Source organism: Chrysochloris asiatica, unplaced genomic scaffold (genome assembly GCF_000296735.1).
Source record: "Chrysochloris asiatica unplaced genomic scaffold, ChrAsi1.0 scaffold00086, whole genome shotgun sequence".
In the NCBI taxonomy this organism is placed as follows: domain Eukaryota; kingdom Metazoa; phylum Chordata; class Mammalia; order Afrosoricida; family Chrysochloridae; genus Chrysochloris; species Chrysochloris asiatica.
In genome coordinates, this window is record NW_006408604.1 from 3,278,869 (window position 1) to 3,300,961 (window position 22,093).

A 22,093-nucleotide genomic window follows, 5' to 3' on the forward strand; every position below is an offset into this window, starting at 1 on the left:
ATCAAGGAAGAAGATCACAAATGGAATGTGAGACCTTATCCAGAGAAGCAGTGATACCAGAGGTGGAGGCAAAGATGGGGACATGGAGAGAGGGAGCAGCTGATGAGTTTAGATTCATGGGAAGAAAGGGACTAAGACTTGCAGAATGTGTCCTTTGGTGGTATAAATTATTATATATGTCTGAGTGATTAAAACAAAAAAGAGCTAAAGTGAATAGAGAAAACTACTGTTAACTGATGGTACATGGAGGGGATTATAATCACTGTAATGAAACAAGGTGTATGATTTGTTGAATGTAAAACTGATGATCTGTCCTGTAAACGTTCAATCAATCCACAATAAAAACCTTAAAATAAAAAGCCCTCTGTCTTTAAAAAAATGCCATCCCTAAAATTCTACCCTTCCACAAAGATTTAACTTACTTCCAGTTCCCCCAAGTAAACTGTCTGACTACATACACTCTAAGTGGATCTCTGAATTGGGTAACATCTTTAATATTTCAGGTATATATCTAGTCATCACTGTTACTAACAGTTTAGTAGATTATCCATAGCAACACAAAAAACCTTGGTTTTATAAATGATAATTTACCATTTACCAATAGATTTAAGTTGGGCTGCTAACCTCAAGGTCAGCAGTTTGAAACTATCAGTTGTTCTGAGGGAGAAAATGAGACATTCTGCTCCCGTAAAGATTTACAGTTTCGGAAACCCTATACAGGGTCGCTATGATTCAGAACCAACTCCATGGCACATATCCACCAACTACTTTGATAAGCACTGGATTGCTAACCACAAGGTCAGAAGTTTAAACCCAAGAGTCACTCCTTGGAAATCCTACAAGAGGTTACCATGAGTTGGAATAGACTCAACAGCACTTAAAAACAACAAACTATATTTAGAAGCCAAGATGGTGAGACTTGTCTCTCATATGCTGGACACGTTATCAGAAGGGACCTGGCCCTGGAGAAGGAGAATCATGCTTGGTAAAGTGGAGGGTCAGCAAAAAAGAGGAAGACCCCAAGAAGATGGATTGTCATAATGGCTGCAGCAGTGGGCTCAACTGTAATGACAACTGTGAGAATGGTGCAGGACTAGCAGTACTTCATTCTGCTGTGCATAGGGTCACAGTGTGTTGGAACCAACTTGATGGTACCAAACTACAACATCATACTATATTTATTATTAATAATTCAGTAATAAAACTTGGGAAATAATTTTAAATCAATTACATTTTACAATTTCTTGAAAATGTCTCCTCTAATGTGACGAAGGAGTTCTGGTGTGGCGCTGTGGGCTAAAGCATCAGACTGCAAAGTCATTTGAACTGCAAGGTTGGTGGTTCAAGCTCACTAGCTGCTCCTTGGAAACCCTATACAGGATCACTATGGGTCAGAATCGACTCGACGGCACTTAACAACAAATGTGATGAAGGTGCTTTTCTCTCTTTAATAAAGAAAAACATGGTAGGCCAAATTGCTTTTCCTTGGAAAGTTTTTGTAATTATACAAAAGTTCATGTGATACTACCTTATTATGAATCAGATGCAGAAACATAAAGTCAAAACCACACAAAAATTATTTCTGGATTAGAGAAAATAAACTAGTAATATTAAAGAAAAAAAATTAACTGAAATTAAGCATTATCAAGATCTAAATTTTCAATGGTCCCAATACAATAAAATTCTACTTTAAAAAATGGCTAAACAGGATTTTTTTCTTTAAGTCTTATTATTTTTTCATATTTTATATGGTTTGCATGGCTCACTTCCAAGCACTTTTTAAAATAATTCAAAATTAGACTAAAACTTTTCCTTACATAAAAAACAAAACAAAACAAAAACCTCATATGTGAAACTAAATCCCAGTTTGTGTCTATAGATTAGAAATTTAGCTGTTGTATGGTTTATCAGTCCACTCAAATGCAAACATAATCCAAGACTGAAGAATTAATATAATACAGTCTACCTCTGCAGTTTATGTAACACCTATAAATCTGAGATATAAATTGGTTCTGGAAAGAGGGAAGATAGGAAACTAATCTTTCAGAATACATACTGTTATTGTATTCTGAATCACATGCTAAAAACCTCTCATTTTTGTACAAATACAATATATAGAAAATGTTTGTTCTGACTATTCTACATTTTTTCCAGATCAGTGGTTTTGCCTTTATTTGTAATTTATTTATTTATAAATTTATTTATCTATAAATTGTAATTTATTTATAATTCCTACCTGTTTTGGCTTCTGTATTCTTATACTGAATGATTATAACAGTACATTAACATAGCTAACAAGGTACTTAACCATGTAATAACAAATAAGGTAAAGATCCCATAAAATTTAATAGAGGATCTCTTTGCATTATTTCTTACAACTGTATAAAAATCTGCAATTAACACAAAATAACCTACTTAATTAAAAAGTTAGTCATCTGCATATATATATTGGTAGAAGACTTAGATGTCCAAAATACCAATTGGTGGAGCCTGTAAAATGAGAAGAAAGGAGGGCTAAGAGGGTTTCGGAATCTAATGCTTAATGGCCCATTAGAAACGAGTCAGTCTGGTATGGCACTATAGAATAAGCACTGGACTACTAACTGCAAGATTAGTGGTTCACACCCACCAGTCACTCCTTGGAAACTCTACACAGGGTCACTAAGAGTCAAAACTGATTTGACTTTACTTAACAACAACAAAAGCATGAGGTACTGAGAAGGAGAACCAGAGAGGTAGGAAAAAAACTAGATTTTTACATTATTTTATTACATTGAAAAATCTAATAGCTATAGATAGACTAACAAATTAAGTGCTTAAGTTGTTGTTGTTGTTAAGTGCCGTCGAGTCACTTAACCATAGTGACCCTGTATACAGTTTCCAAGGAGAGGCTGATGAGCTTGAACCGCTGACCTTGTGGTTCAAACTGACTTTGCAGTCCAGCGCAGTAATCCATAGTACTACACCAGGACTCCCAAGTATTTACAGAATGCATCAAAGATAACAGGGAAAGAGGACATTTTAAAAGAGATCAATGCTGTTGAAATCCTCAGATAAATGAAATGAAATGATGAATGAATATCAAGTTCACTATTGCTGATCTTATCAAGTAATAAAAAATGAAGCCAGATTGAAAGGAGTTGCAAACTGAATTGGAAGAAAACAAATGGAAGTGGAGAATGTAGACAACTCCTTAATGAAGTCTGTGAAGGTCAGCAAAATTGCTTGGAGACTGGGATTTTGAGGAATGTTTATCCAAACATCAGAAAGACAAGCATATTTAAAAGCTTGTAGCAAGGATTACTTAAAGAGAATAAACATGCAAGACAATATGAATTACTGATAGAATAATGTTCCGTGCAAGGTGGGAGAGAAATGGCTCCAGTGCACAGATGGATGGATTGATTTCAAAAAGGAAAAACAAATCTATTATAAGAAAAAGGAAGACGTTTATATGCAGATGTAAGTAAGTTTGGGATTTGGTTTTGTGAAGAAAATTAGGCTTTGTTCTGATTGGTTTTATTTTCTCATTAAATTAGGAGGTGTGATTATATGTCTAGAGCAGAGAGTGTGGTGGAACGCTTGGGAGAGAGATGAGGTTAATACGGAGAAGATAAATGTCAAATCATAGTGGAGAATAAATTAGTGAGTTGTGGTCCTGTGGGTTAATGTGCTGGACTGCAAGGTTGGTTGGAACTGCAAGGTCAGTGGTTCAAGCTCACCAGCCGCTCCTTGGAAACACTATAAAGTGTCACTATGAGTTAGAACCAACTTGATGGAACTTAACACCAACAACACCATAGACATGTATTGGATTGCTGGGCCATGAGTATATAGCATGATACTTTCTCTCAGTGGCTGTCTGCTGTGGTGCAGCATATAGAAAGCAGATGCATAAGTTTGTCCTCTGCCTCCAAACTTTTATTCACAATATACTGTGTCCTGTACTTTTATCTTTTTCCACTCATTTAATTCCAACCCTCTCCTCAAAGTTCTATGCATGCTACCCTTCCCCTTGAAAACTTCCCAATATCACTAGCCTTTACAGTGGGAACTGTCCTATTCTAAAATATACTATTAAAAGGATGGTAAAAGTATACTAATTGTAAAGGATGGATTCTGAAATAGCTGAGGTGATATCTCTTCAAAAATGAGCATTCTTTTATTCATTGAATTGTTTCTTAAACACTTTAGATAATGGACCTTCAAAAAGTTCACAGAAAAATGGAATTAAAAAATAATGTAATTTTTCCATAAATTTTTTGAAGCCTCCTTCAAAAAATTTGGTATATAATAACCAAATGAACAATGTTTAATTTTAAAGTATTGGGCATTCTTTAAAATAAATTACAGCCACAATTTTCACAAATGTGAATCATGCAACCGAGATAATACCTTAATTATAGCAGTTCAGGATGGTTTTTGGTTACACTAAATTCAAGAGGATAGTTTCTTGTGTACTCTGAAACAGTAGGCACATCCCTTATGCATGTAACTTAAATGAGCTTGTCTATATTTGTTTGTTGTTGTTCTTCCTGTTTAGTGCCATCAAATCGGTTCCATCTACAGTAACACTGTATAGTTTCCAAGTAGAGAATGGTGGTTTTGAACCACTAACCTTGTAATAAGTACTCCTGTGCTTATCTTACAGCACATTTAATATTTTGTACATATTAGATATTTTAAAAATATATAAGAAAACAATTAAGAGAGTGAACAATTCTGCCTGCCTTTTCACTCAAAGAACACTGGTCCGTAGATGGGAAAACAATTATGTTGCCTTCACATGTGACTTTAGTTCTTATATACCTCTGACAGTGCAATTAGTTTGCACTATAATCATAGTGTTCTGGTAGTGTAGTGGTTACGAATTGGGCTGCAAACTACAAGGTCAGCAGTTCGAAACTACCAGTTGTTCCATGGGAGAAAGATGAGGCTTTCTGCTCCTGTAAAGATTTACAGCCTCAGAAACCCTGTACAGGGTCATTATGAGTCAGAACTGACTCCACGGCACATAACAACCATCACCCTAATTATAACTACTAAAGATATGACTTTAATATCTACCATGTTCACAAATGCAAGATGACAACGTCATCTAGATGTAAGGTACAACCATCTATACCAATGTAGGCTTTGTTGGGACTTATTGGGAAATGGCATGATCAATCTCCAACATGGTCTCTTTCCAAGGGCTCCACCACTTACAAGCTGTGACCTTGATCAAGTTATTGAACTTTTTTCATTTTCTTTCTTTATCTATAAAGTAGAGAAAATAACAGTGCCTAGACTCCTGGTGTGGCTCTGTGGGTTAATGTGCCAGACTGCAAAGTCGTTTGAACTGCAAGGTTGGTGGTTCAAGCTCACCAGGTGCTCATTGGAAATGCTATATAGGGTCACTATGGGTTAGAACCAACTCGATGGCACTTTACAACAACAACAGCCTCTAAGAGTTCCTGTAACAATTAAATAAGCTAGTACATAGCGCAGTCCTGATGACACAGTAGATTCAACATTTGGGCTGCTCACTGAAAGGTCAGCAGTTTGAACTCAACAGCTGTTCTACTTCCAGAAAAATGTACTGCCTCAGAAATCCTATGGGGCAGTTCCACTCTATCCTATAGAGTCACTATAGGTTGGCATTGACTTGATGGCAGTGGAATTGGTTTTGGTATTGCATAGAAAACATTTTTAAGGATTTAAAAGATAATCTAGACTAGTTCCTTTAGAGCTGGATCCCCTGCACACACACATGACCCAGCGTCACACTAGGGAGCACTTGTTCGACTCACTTCCAGTGATATGCTGCATCAAAACCACAGGAATGTGAGGGGAACTCTGAATTTGAATGTTGGTGATGGAAACAGGAGCTATGGAGAGTGCACTAGGACAATTCATGCCAATAGAATCTGTCTGCTGGACTCTGTAAACACACGCATTCCTTCCTTGGATAGAGTAGTTCTTTTGGTATTTTGTTTGAACAACTGATAGTAAATGAAAGTAAACAAACTTAAGTCTCAGGATGTAAGACCAGAGGTCTGTATAATGAATTTGTACCCTGAATTGAAATGTGAAGTGTAGTGAAAAGGCACATTTAGTTTTTATTATTAAACATGCTATTGTTCACTTCACAGACTCAGATGTTTTTGTTCCCAGAAAATATTATAGTAACTTTAAGGATATATTGTTTTAAAGGTTTCTAAAATGTTCAGATTCCCATAATAAGAACTGTAGGATTAATATCTAGAAAATGACTACAAAGTACACTGGGGTACGTTTGGGCTTAAGCTTTTCCTAATATCACAAATGACAGTCATTTCAAAAGATGCTGTTTTGTTGTTCAGCAGAAAGAACACAAGTCTCTTGTCTAATATTCATGAACTAATTGAGAAGACGAATTTGGAGTCTCCATTGGATAGAATACAATCTTGTATAATTAGACAACACAGGAAACCTGATGCGTGCAATATAATATATGCATGTACTATTACAAAAGAACATTTAATACCCTGAAAGATCTCTAAGCCTTCCTCAAGTGTTAACTAAGGAAAGCCTAATCAATAACCTCTTAAATACACAACGTTCTTTATTTTTCTTCCTAATCTAGTCTCTTTTGTAAATGCACTGTGTGTTCTAAGTCAGATTCCTGGAGGTCCTTGATCTTTCACCTGCTAATAAATCTAGCTACTGCTCTGGAGGTCCCCTCAGGCTCAGATACATACACTCTTTTATTTGAAAAGGGCAGTTTAAACACCAAACTCTTCAAAATAATCTGTCCAACTTTCCCAAAACTGATATTATGGATTTAAGTTTATAGTACATCAGTACTTTCTGGGCTTAATCAGGGAAGGAGTCTACTCAGTTCCTCTAAATTCTCCATATTTTTCTACTATGAGTTTTAAGGAAGTGTTAGGGAAAAGAATATAGTTAGGCTTTGCTTGAAATTTCTGTTTATGCCTGGAACAGAAATTAGTCTAGATATGAGGAAGGGATTATTAGTGCTATATTGTTTGGGTGAAATCTGGCTATGTAATAAATAGATGGCATGCAGTGGCACTGGAGGATAAGCACTGGACTACCAACAACATGGACGGCAGTTCAAGCCCAACAGCACTTCTTGGGAACAAGATGAAGCTTTCTGCTCCTATAAAAATTTAGAGCTTTGAAAATCCTATACAGAGTCATTATGAATCAGAACCATCTTGAAGGCACTTTACAATAACAACAACAAGTGTTGCTGTTGTTAAGTACCATCAAATCAGTTTCAACTCAGCAATCCTGTACAGGGTTTCTGAGGAGTAGCTGGTGAGCTTGAACTGCTGATCTTGTGGTTCAAATCGACCTTGCAGTATAGCATATTAATCTGCAGGGCCACACCAGGAGTCTGAGAGACCAAATGAAACAGACACAGATGAAAGTTCTGGAACCCTGAACTACAGAGGAAATGTTAGAGAAGTGAAGTAAATGCTTCATGGGGAGAGAAACTGAGCAGGGATGGTAAGAGAGGGAGATCAACTTGTGAATGGCCAGCCAGACATGGCATGGCCATCTTGTGAGCAGCTTTGGCAACAGAAAGTGGCCTGGCAGAGCAGATTCACACAAGTGACTTTGTTGTTGTTGTTAAGTGCTGTTGAGTTGATTCCAACCCATAGAGACCCTGTATAGGGTTTCCGAGGAGCAGCTGGTGAGCTTGAACTGTCGACCTTGCAGTTCAAACAGCTTTGCAGTATGGCACATTAACCCACAGCACCACACCAGGACTCCAAACAAATGACTACAAAGGTGCAATTCCTTCTTTGTCTCCATGCTCCCCTAGTGACCAGAGGTGTGGTCAGTTCTCACATGTTCATCCATCCTAAGCACAGACTCTGTTCTCCAGGAGCTAGGAGTCACGTGGTATGGTTAGGAGCCATGCAGTTGAGAGGCATGCCAGTGTGAGGCGGGGGCAGCTTCACCACTTTGCTGCTGGGATTCAGGTGGGCTCAACTCCAGACCTACAGAACCCAAAGAGCCACCAGACCAGCATTTAACCTGTCATGCCCTGTGGTCCTAACAGACACCAAAACCAACTTCATCAAAGGCCTCCACAAATGAATTCCGGATTGAATGGCCTGAACATTGACAACACTGAGGTAGATAGAAACTCCATCTAGGACCAGAAACTCTCCTGTCACATCCCTCCCACACCTACTACATGAGCTCTTTGGCTTACAGGAGGCCCCGAGAGTTTTCTCATCTCTGAGTCCAACAGCTGCACTGTTTGTTTGTTTTATTCCCTTTTGTTGTTTTATTGTTTGGGTTTGTTTAGTCTTTCCTTCCTTCTTCTTTGCTTTCAATTATCTTGAATTTTATTTATTCTCCACTTTTGGTTTTCCTTATTTTCTCCTGTTTCTCATTTCCTCTTTTATTCTTAGTCTTTTTTCCCCTTTGTGATCTTTTTTTTTTCTTTTCTTGCTCTGTTTTCATCTTCCCCCTCCCTGATTTCTCTAAGAGTTTTTGTTTTTGCTTTTAATTTTTTTTTATTACTTACTTTTACTTCCTTTCTTATTTTCTCTTCTATAGCTCCATTTCCCTGACCTTCTTTTGTCTTTATAGTTATTACATATATATGTGTGTGGCACTGTGGGTTAATGCGCCAGAGTGCAAAGCTGTTTGAACTGCAAGGTCGGTGGTTTAAGCTCATCACCAGCTGCTCCTCGGAAACCCTATACAGGGTCACTATGGGTCGGAATTGACTCGACGGCACTTAACAACAACTATATATATATATACATATATATATATATTATGTTTGCTGCCTTTTTTTCCTCTCTCTCTCTTTTCATTATTGGCTCCTTGTTTTCTTATTATGTTTTGTTTTCTTGTACATCAGTGTGGAGGAGAGTTTCTTCTTTTCCCACTTGACAGGAAACAGCCCATACATCACAGCCACAAACATACCCTCTGCAGCTCAGCCCACTGGGAAAGAGATAATACCAGATTTTATGCCACCAGATCAACAATCGACAGCAGACAGTACCAGCCAAACTCACCCTAAGCTGAGGTGCAGGATGGGTAATAAGAACTGTGTACAAATTTCAATTTCCAACTATGCCTACAGGAGAGTGAGAAGCTAAGAACACATCAGCATAAAATCATCAATTAAATACAAATATGACAACTGCACCAGAGACAGCAGATAATTTTAGCTAAAGAAAAAAAAAAACAGGAAAGAATGGCCTAAACAAATGACCATAATGCAGAGCTAGAAAACATATCTGAAGAAGAAAAGGTAATAGTAGTAACTGAAAAAGAATTCAAAAGAATAATATTTAAGTATCTTCAAAGGATTGACAGAAAGATCGAGGAAAGCAAGGAGAACACACAAAAAATACTTTAGAAGAATTCAGGAAAACACTACAAGAACAAACAAACAAAATAAAAGCAAAATTTGAAACAATATAAAACCTGGAATTAGAAATCCAGAAGATTAATTCTGAGATCTCAGAAATGGACAATACATTGAAAAGGCAAAGGAGTAGATGCAAAGCAATGGAAGCCTGAATTAGTGGGTTTTGAAATAAATCTCTCAATACTAGTATACTACAAGAATAATCAAAAAGAAGAATGAAATAATCTGAAGAGAGCCTAAAGTTATGTCAGACACAATGAAAAGAAACTACTTACTGTTTCCAGAATAGGAAGAGAAAATAAAAAACACAGAGAAAGCTTCCCTAACATCATGAAAGATGAGAACAAAAACATGTAAGGAGCTGCAAGGAGCAATTCTAGCTCCACAGGAGAAAGATGAGGATTTTTGATACTGAAAAGACATAAAAAGCCTCTGAAACCCTGTACACAAAATGACTATGAGTTACAACTGACTCCCTGACAACTGTGTCTTACTTAGTTTTAACATAGTGAGTCCCTCCTGCACAAAGGACTGTTTCCTCAATTGGACACTAGATGAAGTCCTTAAAATAGGCTCATATTTAGAACTCATTTGCAATTTTTCTTTAAAAACTAGATTCAGAGTCAGGGCTATGATATGCTTATGATAATCACACTGGACCTTAAACCAACTGGGTAATCAACATGTATGTCTTCCATTTTTGCTATCTTTCTTCATAATGAAGCATAGGCTTACTGAGCACAGGAAAGCAGAATCTCTACTTTATATATGAAATTCTCTCTTTCTAACTCACTTTTCTTCCTTTTGCAATCGTCTCTCATTTTGCTCATTTGAAAACCTAGACTGTCTCTTTGAAAAAATGTATGTTTCCTATAAAAGAAATTGTTTTTACTGATAATGGGGGTGGGGGAAGAGGGGGGAAGCACCAGTGTATATAAAGGGTGTAACTCAAAAGAGGTCACATGATAAAACATAATGGAAGGACAAAGTGAGGTAGAGGGAGGAGAAATAATAGTGAGACAGTGGGAATGACAAAACAAATTTCAGTGCCTGAAATGGTTCACATGAAAAATTCTTTATAAAATACAAAGCACTCTCCAAATTCTAGATGTAGTTTGCTGAAGATTGGCTTTGGATCTGATGAAAGCCTTTACAAAACCTGTTTTGTAGCAAATTATGAATCTCAGTCCTAGATACCTAGGGTAGAACTACCATCAGGTAAAAATCCCTTGGTAAATTTCAAGTTTAAGTATAGCAGTTTCTTAATTTTAACCTCAGAAAAATTGTCCTTTATTAGGTAAGGGGAAATAAATTTGATGATTTATTTGGGTAATTCTTTGATTAAATGGAAATTGAGCCCCTCTTCTATGTCATGCACTATGTAAGTTTGCTTAGAGTCCTGGTATGGCACTGTAGGATAAGCAGTGTACTGCTAAATGATTCAAACCCACTAGTAGCTCCTTGGAAACCCTATACAGATTTAATATAAATTGGAATTGACTCAAGGGCACCTAACAACAACATGTCAGATGCTTAGAATACAAAGATGTCCTTAGGGCATTCACAGTTGAGGTACTGAAAAGTACATATTCCTTTGAGAAAACGCACAAGATACTGAGGTCAGCTTCAAGTAAAAGGAACCACAGTTTCTAAAAAAACAATTGCATGAATAACAGACTAATGTTGTTGCTGTTGTTAGGTGCCATTGAGTCGCTTCTGACCCATAGCGACCCTGTATAGGGTTTCCAAGGAGCAGCTGTTGAACTTGAACCACTGACCTTGCAATTCACACAGCTTTGCAGTCTGATGCATTAACCCACAGCACCATACCAGGACTCCAACAGACTAATGAGACTCATCTAATTTCACAAAAACCTCAAAATAGTAATTAAAGCATGTAGGAAATTGTTTTGTAGCATTTATATCAACAATAAATGATTGGACTAAACCATAATGATCATAAAAAGACAAAAATTCATGTTTAAAAAAGGGGAATTTTTAAAGATGGTCTTAAATTGAGGAAATAGAATACAAACATAATACTCAAGTAAGAAATTAAACCATAAACATTAACATGTTGTTATCATGTGCCACAAGTTGATTCTGAGCCATAGCGACCTTATGCACAACAAAATGAAACACTGCCCATTTCTCATGAACACTGTTAGATAGTATGAGAATATTTTATAACAACACATTTTATTAACTACATAAAAGAAAGTAAGAATGATTACCAATACACAAAATGACATATAACACATAAAATGGCATTTTACTGTTATTGAGATGAAATGCCTGAGACTAAGTGTATCTCACCTTGCCCCAGTTTAAACATTTTTTGAGTTACAATGAATTGCACTTACAAAAGTTTTTCTTGTTGTTGTTGTTATTTTGCACATATTTTCATTAGCATTATGTACTACATACAATGTTGAAGCATGTAATTTGCTGAAGTTATAATCTAGATCCTTCCACAAGTGGAGTTATTACTGAAACTGACAAAATGCCACATTATTCAACTCTTCTTCATCAATGGAGTAAATTTTTATCATTTGTGCATTTTTTTATATATGTGTTTATGTATGCATTAAATTACACAATCTTTCCAACCCTCAAAGACAAAGTTTGAATTTACAAAGATACTGACAATAAAAATCATTAATAATAAAAAAAAAATTAAAAAGAGGTATTCAATTTATGTAAGAACAGACTTATAATGGAGTCATCAGAATAGAACCCCATCATAAATTGGAGAATATCAATATATAACTGGTATGCTATTGGGATAAACCATGAAAACACAGAATAACATGTGATTGTATATTAAAAAAAAAACCTTTCCTAGTATTTATTCCTAATATTTAGAATGTATTAAAATATCTTTATGTGATAAAAAATACTACATTTAAATAATTGTTGTAAGGGAACTTTTGAATGAAAAATTGTATATGAATAATTTGTTAATCACTTTAGTTTGTATCTTTGTGACAGACAACAAAGGAATGAAGATAATAATTAAGCACACTTTAAAAAAATTGGTTTAAGAAAACTGAGAGAATTTTTCATTGTCTACATTATAGGGATTCACCAGAATTATTAAGTAATACTTAACCTTCCAAGCTAGAAAATTTAAGGATTTGAGATTTCTAGAAAATTTAATTTTGAGGAAATGTTCAAGAACACCTAGGTTTAGTTTCTGAATGAGAATGTGGCTGGACTAACTATTAATTAAATTAAAATATCAGAAAAGCCCATTGTTTGCAAACATTTTCTAAACAAGATAACACAGATTATTAACCTGGAATGATGCTGTAATCATGAGTATAAAAGGGGAGAAGTTCAGCTGTCTCTCAAGAAAACATTTGAAATATGAACTCTTTGATACATCATCCCCCTGCAGAAAACCAAGAATCAAGAGAAAATCTACTCTCAAGATACACTATATCTACTTCTCGTTTGACCTGTTAATTTCTGTTAAATTCTGTATCCTTGACTAAGGGACAAATCTGAAATTTAGAGAAGGTTTTTTTTGTTTGTGTGTGATTTCTTTGCACCAACAACTGGAAATTGTACTCTCCAGTTGGATAAATGTTTAGGGACATTATATTATTGATTAAAGTTAATTTAAAAATAAACATATATTGATGGTGGTGGTTGTGTGCCTTGGAGTTCTGATTCATAGTGAGCCTATATAGGGTCTTTGAGGTTGTGAATCTTTATGGGAGCAGAAACCTTCATCTTTCTCCTGCTGAACAGCTGGTGGTTTAGAACTGCTGACCTTGATGTTAGCAACCTGACTAGTAATCATTATGCTATCAGAGCTCCTTAAACATATCTAAATGTTTCCCTTTCCATGTTTTTAAGGAGTAGACAATAGGAAAACCATCTAGGATATATATACTTTGTACTACCTATGAATATAGTTTATGTTAAGGTGCATGATCCTGAGTTATAACTGAATAATATAAGGCTTTTCTAGACTATGGAAGATTAGGGATAGTACTAGGACATTATTTACATAACTGCCTTTTGTTGTTGTTGTTGTTAAGTGCTGTCGAGTCGATTCCAACCCACAGCGACCCTGTATAGGATTTCCAAGGAGCAGCTGGCGAGCTTGAACCACCGACCTTATAGTTCAAACGACTTTGCAGTCTGATGCCTTAGCTCACAGCACCACACCAAGTTATGGGAATTTATTAATATGCTGAGTGTGTATAGAAGCAAGGTACAGCTGGACTTTTCTCCAAAGACTTGGTCTATGATGTAGTAACTGTGGTACAAAAATGCTCATTTTCCATAGGGGGACTGAGAAGTCCTATTTAAAAGAGACATCTAGCTACCAAAATCAACCAATGGACCTTGTTGTTTTTGTTAAGTGCCATTGACTTGGTTCTGATTCATTGTGGTTGTTGTTAGATGCCATTCAATCAGCACTGATTCATCGTGACCCTATGAACAACAGATTGAAACACTGACCAGTCCCTCGCCAACCTCACAGTCATTGCTAAGCCTGAGCCTATTGCTCTCTTCAATGTGCTAATCCATCTTGTTGGGGGTCTTCCTCTTTTTTCAGATCCTCCACTTTACCAAACATGATATCCTTCTACAGGAACTGGTCCCTCCTCTTAATATGTCTGAAGTATGAAGACAAAGTCTGACCATCCTGGCTTCCAAGGAGCTTTCTGGCTGCACTTCTTCCTATACAGATTGGTTTGTTCTTTTGGCAGTCCATGGTACTTTTAATATCCTTCTTTAACATCATAAATCATCATTCTTCTATAGTCTTCCTTATTCACTGTCCAACTTCCACATGCATATGAGGTTACTAAAAATACCACAGCTTGGGACAGGCACATCTTAGCCTTCAAACTGACATCTTTATTCATCAACACTTGGAAGAACACTCCAGCCAATGGAACTAGGATGGGAAAAGTCTTCTGTTCTATGAAACCACAGTCAGTCAATTCCAGTATAGCTGAAAGAGCCTTAGAGAAGTATTAGATACTGTTTACAATTCGAGAGGAATCCTGGTTTGGTGCTGTAAGAGAAGCACTGGACCATAAGGTCAATTTGAAATGCAAAGCTGGCAGTTCAAACTCACCAGCTGCTCCTAGGAAACCCTATACAATGTTGATATGAGTCAGAATTGACTCAATGTCACTTAACAACAAAAAAACACAACTCAAGAGACACATGCATAGGTACAGTTCAACTTAACTATTAACTGAACTCAAGACAGAAGCATTAGTATCAATAAATAAACTCAAAGAAACACTGCCAGTGAGTCTTACAGGAGCCACTGGTAGATAAAAAGTCTTGAAATATAATACTTCAAATGGATCATAAAGCTGGAGTTAGTATACTTAGCTGGTGGTAAACAACAAACAATGACAGGAGAGAACAGTGTCAACTTGATTTTTCATTCACAAATTAATGGCTGAAGGCCTAGCTGTGATTGGTTTATTGACTGCTTAATTCAGTACACATTATGAAGAGCCTACCATGAGTGAGACTTTATGCTGGGCAAAATTTTTATTCACCTCTGAATTTGCGTAAGAAAGATAGAAAATTGCCTAACTGCAGAAGTAGCAGCAGCTGCTATATATCAACAAATAAACAAACTGGACTCTCTTTTCTCTATAATCCCTGCTACATATCTTTATTATAGCACTTGCTATATTACTAAGACATATTTTCTTTAGCTTCATATCTCCCTTACTGGAAGTATTTCTTTAGGGTTGGGATATATTATTGTTAATTTTAGAGTCACTCCCATGATCAACCAGATACTGGATGAATAAATGAGTAAGGGCTTTTCCAAATTCTCAATAGAAAATCCAGCAAAAAATAAGTATTTCACAATAGCAATTTAATCTTTAAATTTCTAGGAAAGAGTATATTCTAGGGAAAAGGTATAATGTAAGTAAATCATTTATATACTCAAGCCTGGAAAATAGCATTTTATCTTTATAAGTTGCAATTTATAAGTCTCCCTCCTCTAGCATGCTATATATCTATCTCTGCACTTATCATATTTTATAGTAGTTATTTGTTTGTGTCTGTCTTTCCTAGTACTCTAAAAGAAGAGTAAATCCCATGTATTATTCATTTCTGTGTACTATGAATCACAGTGCTCAACACACAACTTCCTCAATGGATGTTTATGGGATGAATAAATAGGTGTGACACTTCCTGAGATTGTTCATTAAGAAAGGCAATGTATTGAACAAATCTGCTTCAAAAGACCTCTTTAATATATTAGAAACAAAGATGCCACTTTAGGGACTAAGGTGTGCTTAACCCAAGTAATGATACTTTCAATCACCTCAGATGAATATGAAAGCTGGTCAATGAATAAGTAAGATGGAAGATTTGATGCTTTGGATTATGGTGCTGGTGATGAATATTAAAGACCTTCAACAAGATGGATTGGTACAGTGGGTGTAGCAATCAGTTCAAACATATCAAAGGTGGTAAGGATGAAGCAGGACTGGACAGTGTTTCCTTTTGTTGTATTTAGGGTTTTATGAGTGGGAACCAAGTTGATATCACCTAACAACAATAGCAAAAAGTAAAACAGTTGTCTTTGTACATCTTTGGAAAATAAGAGATGTACATTTGTAAGAATTAAACCATATTCTATGTTGTGCTGACATTTTAATACAAAATTACAGTCATCTGGAGAAAGTCCTGTTACCTTATATTGTAGAAGACATTTTTTTTTTTCTACTAAAAGATTCTTTCTAGCCCAAAATAGCTAACTAGCCTTTTCAATAGTCTGAACTCATTTCTCCCTTAGTGAGAAATATCTTTCCATTTCTAATCTCTGATTTCCTTGCCCTCAACTCAAATAATATTTTTATATTGAATACGCCATGAACTTCCAGAAGAACAAACAAATCTGTTATGGAAGAAGTACAGCCAGAATGCTACTAAGAAGTGAGGATAGTGAGACATCATCTCATGTACTTTGGAAATGCTATCAGGAAGGGTCAATCCTGAAGAAGGACATCCCACTAGGTTAAGTAGAGAGTCAGCATAAAAGATGAAGACACTCAATGAAATGGATTGATGTAGTGGTTGAAATAATGGGCACAAATATAACAATGATTGTGAGGATAGTGTAGGACTGGTAAGTGTTTTGTTCTGGTCTATATAGGGTCATTAAGAGGAACTGACTCAACCTAACAACACAACAATAACAATAACTCAATAAAAACAAACAAACAAAACACAACTTGCACATTGGCTATCCAAAACAGGGGTTAAAAAGGCAAGAAGTGACTGGCTTACAATCTTTCAAGAGGGAACCTAGATTCAGAGGGCATGGAGGAAGGTAGAATCTCCACTGAGTAGTATACAATCTCTCTTGGCGGAACTGATGAAATGAAATGCGGATGGGTCTCTTGTGATACAATAGTGAATAATTGTTATCAGGACTGCTTGTGAGGGTTGGAAATGTAAAGGTAGATGTTTTGTAGCAAGGAGGGGAGTGGGTAACTTTTCAGCGTGGGAGCAGAGGTCCCTGGGACCATCCAGGGAGAAGAGTGGAAAGCAGGACCCTACCCAGAGAAGCAGTGATGCCTGAAATGGAAGCGAGATGATGACATGGAGAGATGGAGCTGTTGGGGACTTCAGACACCTAGAGGGAGAGGGGCTGTGTGCTGATGACTGGGGGACAGGCTTGTAGTGTATACCCTTTGATTGATTGATGATGCATGGAGGGAATTGCAACCATGGCAATGAAACACTATACGATAGGATTAATGTAAAACTAATGTTCTCCCATGTAAACTATCACATAATTCGCAATAAAATATTTTAAAAAAAGTCATTGTCATAAAATAATAAAAAGTATGGGAGAGTTGCCCATAATGACCAAAAAACAAAAACAAAAACAAAAAAACTAGCCATCCATAAGAATACTCTGTTTAAATAAATGATGTAACTATTGCTCCATTTGCTAAAACCAGGCATTTAGAATTCATCCTTGAATCTTTCCTTTTCCTATCCACATTCTCCTCCTCTCTATCCCCAATCCATTATTCACTAACAATATCCAATCAATTCACAGGTCCAGTGGCTCTCTCTAAAATGTATTCTAAACTTGGCAATTTTTATCATTTCTACCTTCACCACTAAAACCTATTGCTATAGCCTTCTAATGGTCTCTTAGCTTCACAGTATAATAAGAGAGAGCCTTTGAAACCTACTAAAATCCATCAATGATTTTTCCTTGAATTTAAAATAAAATTCGAATGCCATAAAATGACCTTCAGTGTCCTACTTGGTTTGGTTTCTATCAAGCTCTTCACTCTTATCTCATACTGTCTGCCCTTCTTTCTCCCACCTTCAAATCTTGAGCCTTCTTATTGTTGGAAGAAACCATGCTGATTTTTCTACTCATGGTCATTATATTTACAATTGTCTCTTGTCATTTTCTTTTCCAGGATATCCACAAGATGACCAGTCATTACTCAATTTTCTATCATTTTTTTTCAGAAGCTTTTTAAAAATGGCATTTCCACCCCAGTCATTTTCTATTTTATTTATCTGCTTTAGAATCTTGATAGAATTTATTACTTCCTCATGTTATTTATTTGCTGGTTAGCTTGTTCAATGTATGTCTTCTCTACTAGAAAGAGATTAGGGTTTGCATCTAACTTATTTACTGTTATACCCATAAGACTTTGAAGGGTAGGCTAATCACTAAATATTTGTGGAATAATTTAAGGCTAACTCAAGGTGGACATATGCCAGTTTTATGATATGCAAAACATTGGGACTGATTTTCCATGGCTCATACACCAGATGGAATCCTAGTGTGGCACTGTGGGTTAATACACTGGACTGCAAAGTTATTTGAACTGCAAGGTCAGTGATTCAAACTCACCAGCTGCTCCTTGGAAACCCTACACAGGGTCACTATGGGGCGGGACCAACTAGATGGCACTTAACAACAACAACATGCACCAGATATATTGAAAGCAGCAACTTATGCCTGATTGTCTACTTGACGTTTATAAGAAAACAAAAACAGAATTATTTCAAACAACTCAAACTAGAATAGCATTAGTGTCTCATGGGAGAAACCAACTTATCCCATTAACTATTGTGGAAAGACAGTTTGCTCCCTAAACAGTCTATTGAAAAAATTATTTCATTCAATATTATTAGATATACAATCATGTTTACAGTACCTTTGGGGATTAGTGAGATCAGGAGCAAGTCATCTGTAGAATTTCCTTGCTGTGACATGTTATGTATTGCTCTAGGACATTGCTTAATTACTATAATAAACATCATTTGTGTACTGACCTTTTTATCCCTCCAAATGTTTGTGCATGACCTAAGAATTTTCCAAAGTCAATATGAAACATGTGGCCTGACTTTGTCAGCATAATATTGTCATTGTGACGATCACAAACTCCCAGGATGAATGTTACCACGCACCAGCCAGCACAGGAATAGAAAAAGTTCCTCAAGGCCTAATCCATTGGGAAACATAAAAATGACAGAAAAAAATAAAAGAGAGAAAATACATTAGAGATAATGGTAAAAAGAAAAAGATAAAAAGCACAATTTCTTTATCTCAGTGGAGAGAAGGGTTCAATTAAGCAGCTGATTCAAAATAACTTAAAGAAAAATATGAAGCAATCTGTTCTTTAACTTAATAGATGGATACTTTCAGTGAAACTGAGGAAAACATCTCTCTCATTCAGATGGAGCTAATGTTTATGATTTACAAGAAAAGATTTCTGATGTGACTTTTTATTTTTGCTTCAAGTGTTGAATGATATTGAATGACTTTTTTCAGCACAAAAAAAGAAATCATGGCCCAATATCACTTATCTTCAAAGAAATCTGTAAATTTTTATGTTTTTTCAACACATGACCATTATATTTGTCATTCTCTCTTCTCATATTTATCTATCAATTTTTGAATACAGAAAAGACTATATTGAGAAACCTTTGATATTTTATGTTTATTATTACAAATAGGCTATCACGTGATAACCACAATGTTTTGGTACAGCACACATCAGTGCATACCCGTATGGGTGGAAACAGATTACCATTAAGTCCATTGTAATCTATGTTTCTTTAATGGACAGAAGTTTCTTGTCAAAAGTTATATGCTTTGTTTTCAAAATGGTTTCCAATCAACTTGGTTTCCATTCTACCATGAGTGATGTTGGGTCAACCTTATGCATTTCATAAATGAAATTGGTGACTTTTTGGTGTAGAAGGATCTATTGCTAGAATATGATTTGCCAAATACTTAGGTTTTATGTCTTTGAAAGTCTTGGAAAAGTCTCTTAGTTTATAGGTCTTGATTTTTTTCACTTGTAAAGGGAAGATAATAAAATATGTACTGGCTACTTCAGATGATGATTGTGAAGAGAAAATACATGTGAAATACTTTTTAAAAAAAATATGCAAAGAGCCACATATATGCAATCCTAACTCAAGAGAACTTTATGTAAAACTCAAAGTTATACTTTGGGGGATGGATGAAAAATGACTTTCAAGGTGATCTTATTAAATCCTTTGCTATTTGGTCTCCAGAAATATCTGTTCTGGTCTACTTTAATCTCACAGAAGTATGAAATATAAGAACTCTCACGTCTCCATTTTAGCCCAGGTTGATCAGTTGCCTGAAATCGAGGGTTATCCATAATAAGGGAAATACCGTATTAAAATTAGGACAATCTAAAGCAAACTTAATGCTAGCCCAGGTATGGCATATTTGTACACATTAGCACAAATGTGCACCTCCTTCTAAGTGAACTCCTCTGCACCAGTTCATGGCTTGGCAAGTGGAATAAACCTTGACTGTTCCCTGACTCTAGACATATTAATCCCCTAGATAGAAGCTGCAGGTAAACTGCAGGTCAGATTCCAAGATAAAGTAAACTAGCAAACAAAAAAACCTCCAAACCAACTGCCATCGAGTTGTTTCTGACTCATAGTGACCCTGTATAGGGTTTTCAAGGCTGTAATTCTTTACAGGAGCAGAAAGTCTCATCCCTTGTGAAGGGTTGGTGGGTTTGAACTTCTGAATTTGCTGTTAGCAGTCCTATGTTTATTCTACAATGCCACCAGCACTACTAGGATAAAATAAAAATTACTACTATCGACTTTATTCTGACTCATAACAACCCTATGTAACAATCTAAGGCAGTAAATCTTTAAGGTAACAGAGAGCTTCCTCTTTCTCTCATGAAGTGCCTGGTGGATTTGCACTGCTGACCTTATTGTTAGCAGTCCAACTTGTAACCCACTACACCACTAGGGTTCCTTAAGATAAAATGGGAGAAAAATGTTTTCAGCCAAATACAATGGTTGTTGTTATGTGCTATGGAGTCGGTTCCGACTCATAGCAACTCTATACAGGGTTTCCGAGGCTGTAAATCTTTACGGGAGCAGAAAGCCTCATCTTTCTCCAACGGAACAGCTGGTAGTTTCGAACTGCTGAGCTTGAGGTTTGCAGCTCGATTCATAACCACTACACTACCAGAGCTGTCTTGTAAATTTCTGAAATATAAAAATGTGAAAACTGTGTTGTACATTCTTTCAATCAAATCAAGAGGAAATGAGCAAGAAAAAGTCATACATGGTAGAAAATTATTATGAAGAAATGAGAGTTTTGTAGAAATTATAGTGTGTGGTGGGGTTTACTTGAGGGATGTAGTTTCAAGAGTCATTGGCTCTGGTGTGAGATTACTGTAAAGGAGGCAGTGGAATGAAAACATCTTTAATTGATAATCTGAAATTCATACAGGAGGAAAACCAAACAGACGCTTTCATGTAGTTAATATCCCATAAACTTAGGGTCATTATAAGTAGGCTGATGACTGAGTAAATTAGAACTCAAGGTATATCTAATTTGCTATACCCAAATCAGAATATCTAATCAGCTAGATCATATTCTTATTAAAGTACATTATTGAACACTAGAGACAGCAAGACAAACCTTTTCATAATCTGCTCTTAAAAGGTTGTGCTGACTGAACCACTTTTTGATTGTATTTTCCTTCAGCGGTCCTATCAGTCCAGAATGACGATGGATTTTTCCTAGAGTTACAGCATCAGGCACCATCTGCACCAATCCTGATCAAAAAAAAAAGAAAGAAATTAGGGGGCCAATTCTTTCTTTAGAATATGAGGGCTACTTGGGAAACGTATCTTGATTTGTGTAACAGCAAAGGAGTTGTCAGCACTGCTTGCATTACCCATTTCGTTTCCAACTCTTTTATTTTGAAGGAGCCCTATCTAGATGGACTTCTTATTAATTCTTCCTAATTCCTGGGGAGCAATGAGGCCCCTGGTTGTATTTGGGCAGCTCTGTTCCGAAGCAATTCTAGTGAATTTTCTTTTTCCCTAAAACTATGATAGAAAGCAAGTCTATCTCATAAAACACTTCGGAGAGTCAGTTGTTGTTAGTGCCTTCAAGTAAGTTAGGACTCATAGAGACCCTGTGTAGTGTTTTTTAGGCTGTAAATGTCTGCAGGAGCAGAAAGCCTAATCTTTCTCCCAAGGAGTAACTGGTGGGCTTTAACCACCAACCTTGTGGTTCACAGTTCAGTGTTTATCCTATTTCCTTATAGAGTCAGTGTTATTGTTTCAGTGCCTTCAAATCAGTTCTGACTCATAGCAACCCTGTATAGGATTTCCAAGGAGTGACTAGTATGTTTGTAC

The 22,093-nt window shown here is 36.2% G+C and overlaps 1 protein-coding gene across 1 annotated transcript in view; it reads right to left on the reverse strand.

Moving 5' to 3' along the window:
* PIK3C2G (phosphatidylinositol-4-phosphate 3-kinase, catalytic subunit type 2 gamma) overlaps window positions 1-22,093 on the reverse strand; it is a 517,177-nt gene that overhangs the window by 180,210 nt on the left and 314,874 nt on the right. The window contains exons 21-22 of the mRNA XM_006866018.1: window positions 21,369-21,505; window positions 18,710-18,879 (exon numbers count right to left, since the gene is read on the reverse strand). Coding sequence (XP_006866080.1) covers window positions 18,710-18,879; window positions 21,369-21,505 — 307 coding nt within the window. The remainder of the gene's footprint in view (window positions 1-18,709; window positions 18,880-21,368; window positions 21,506-22,093) is intronic.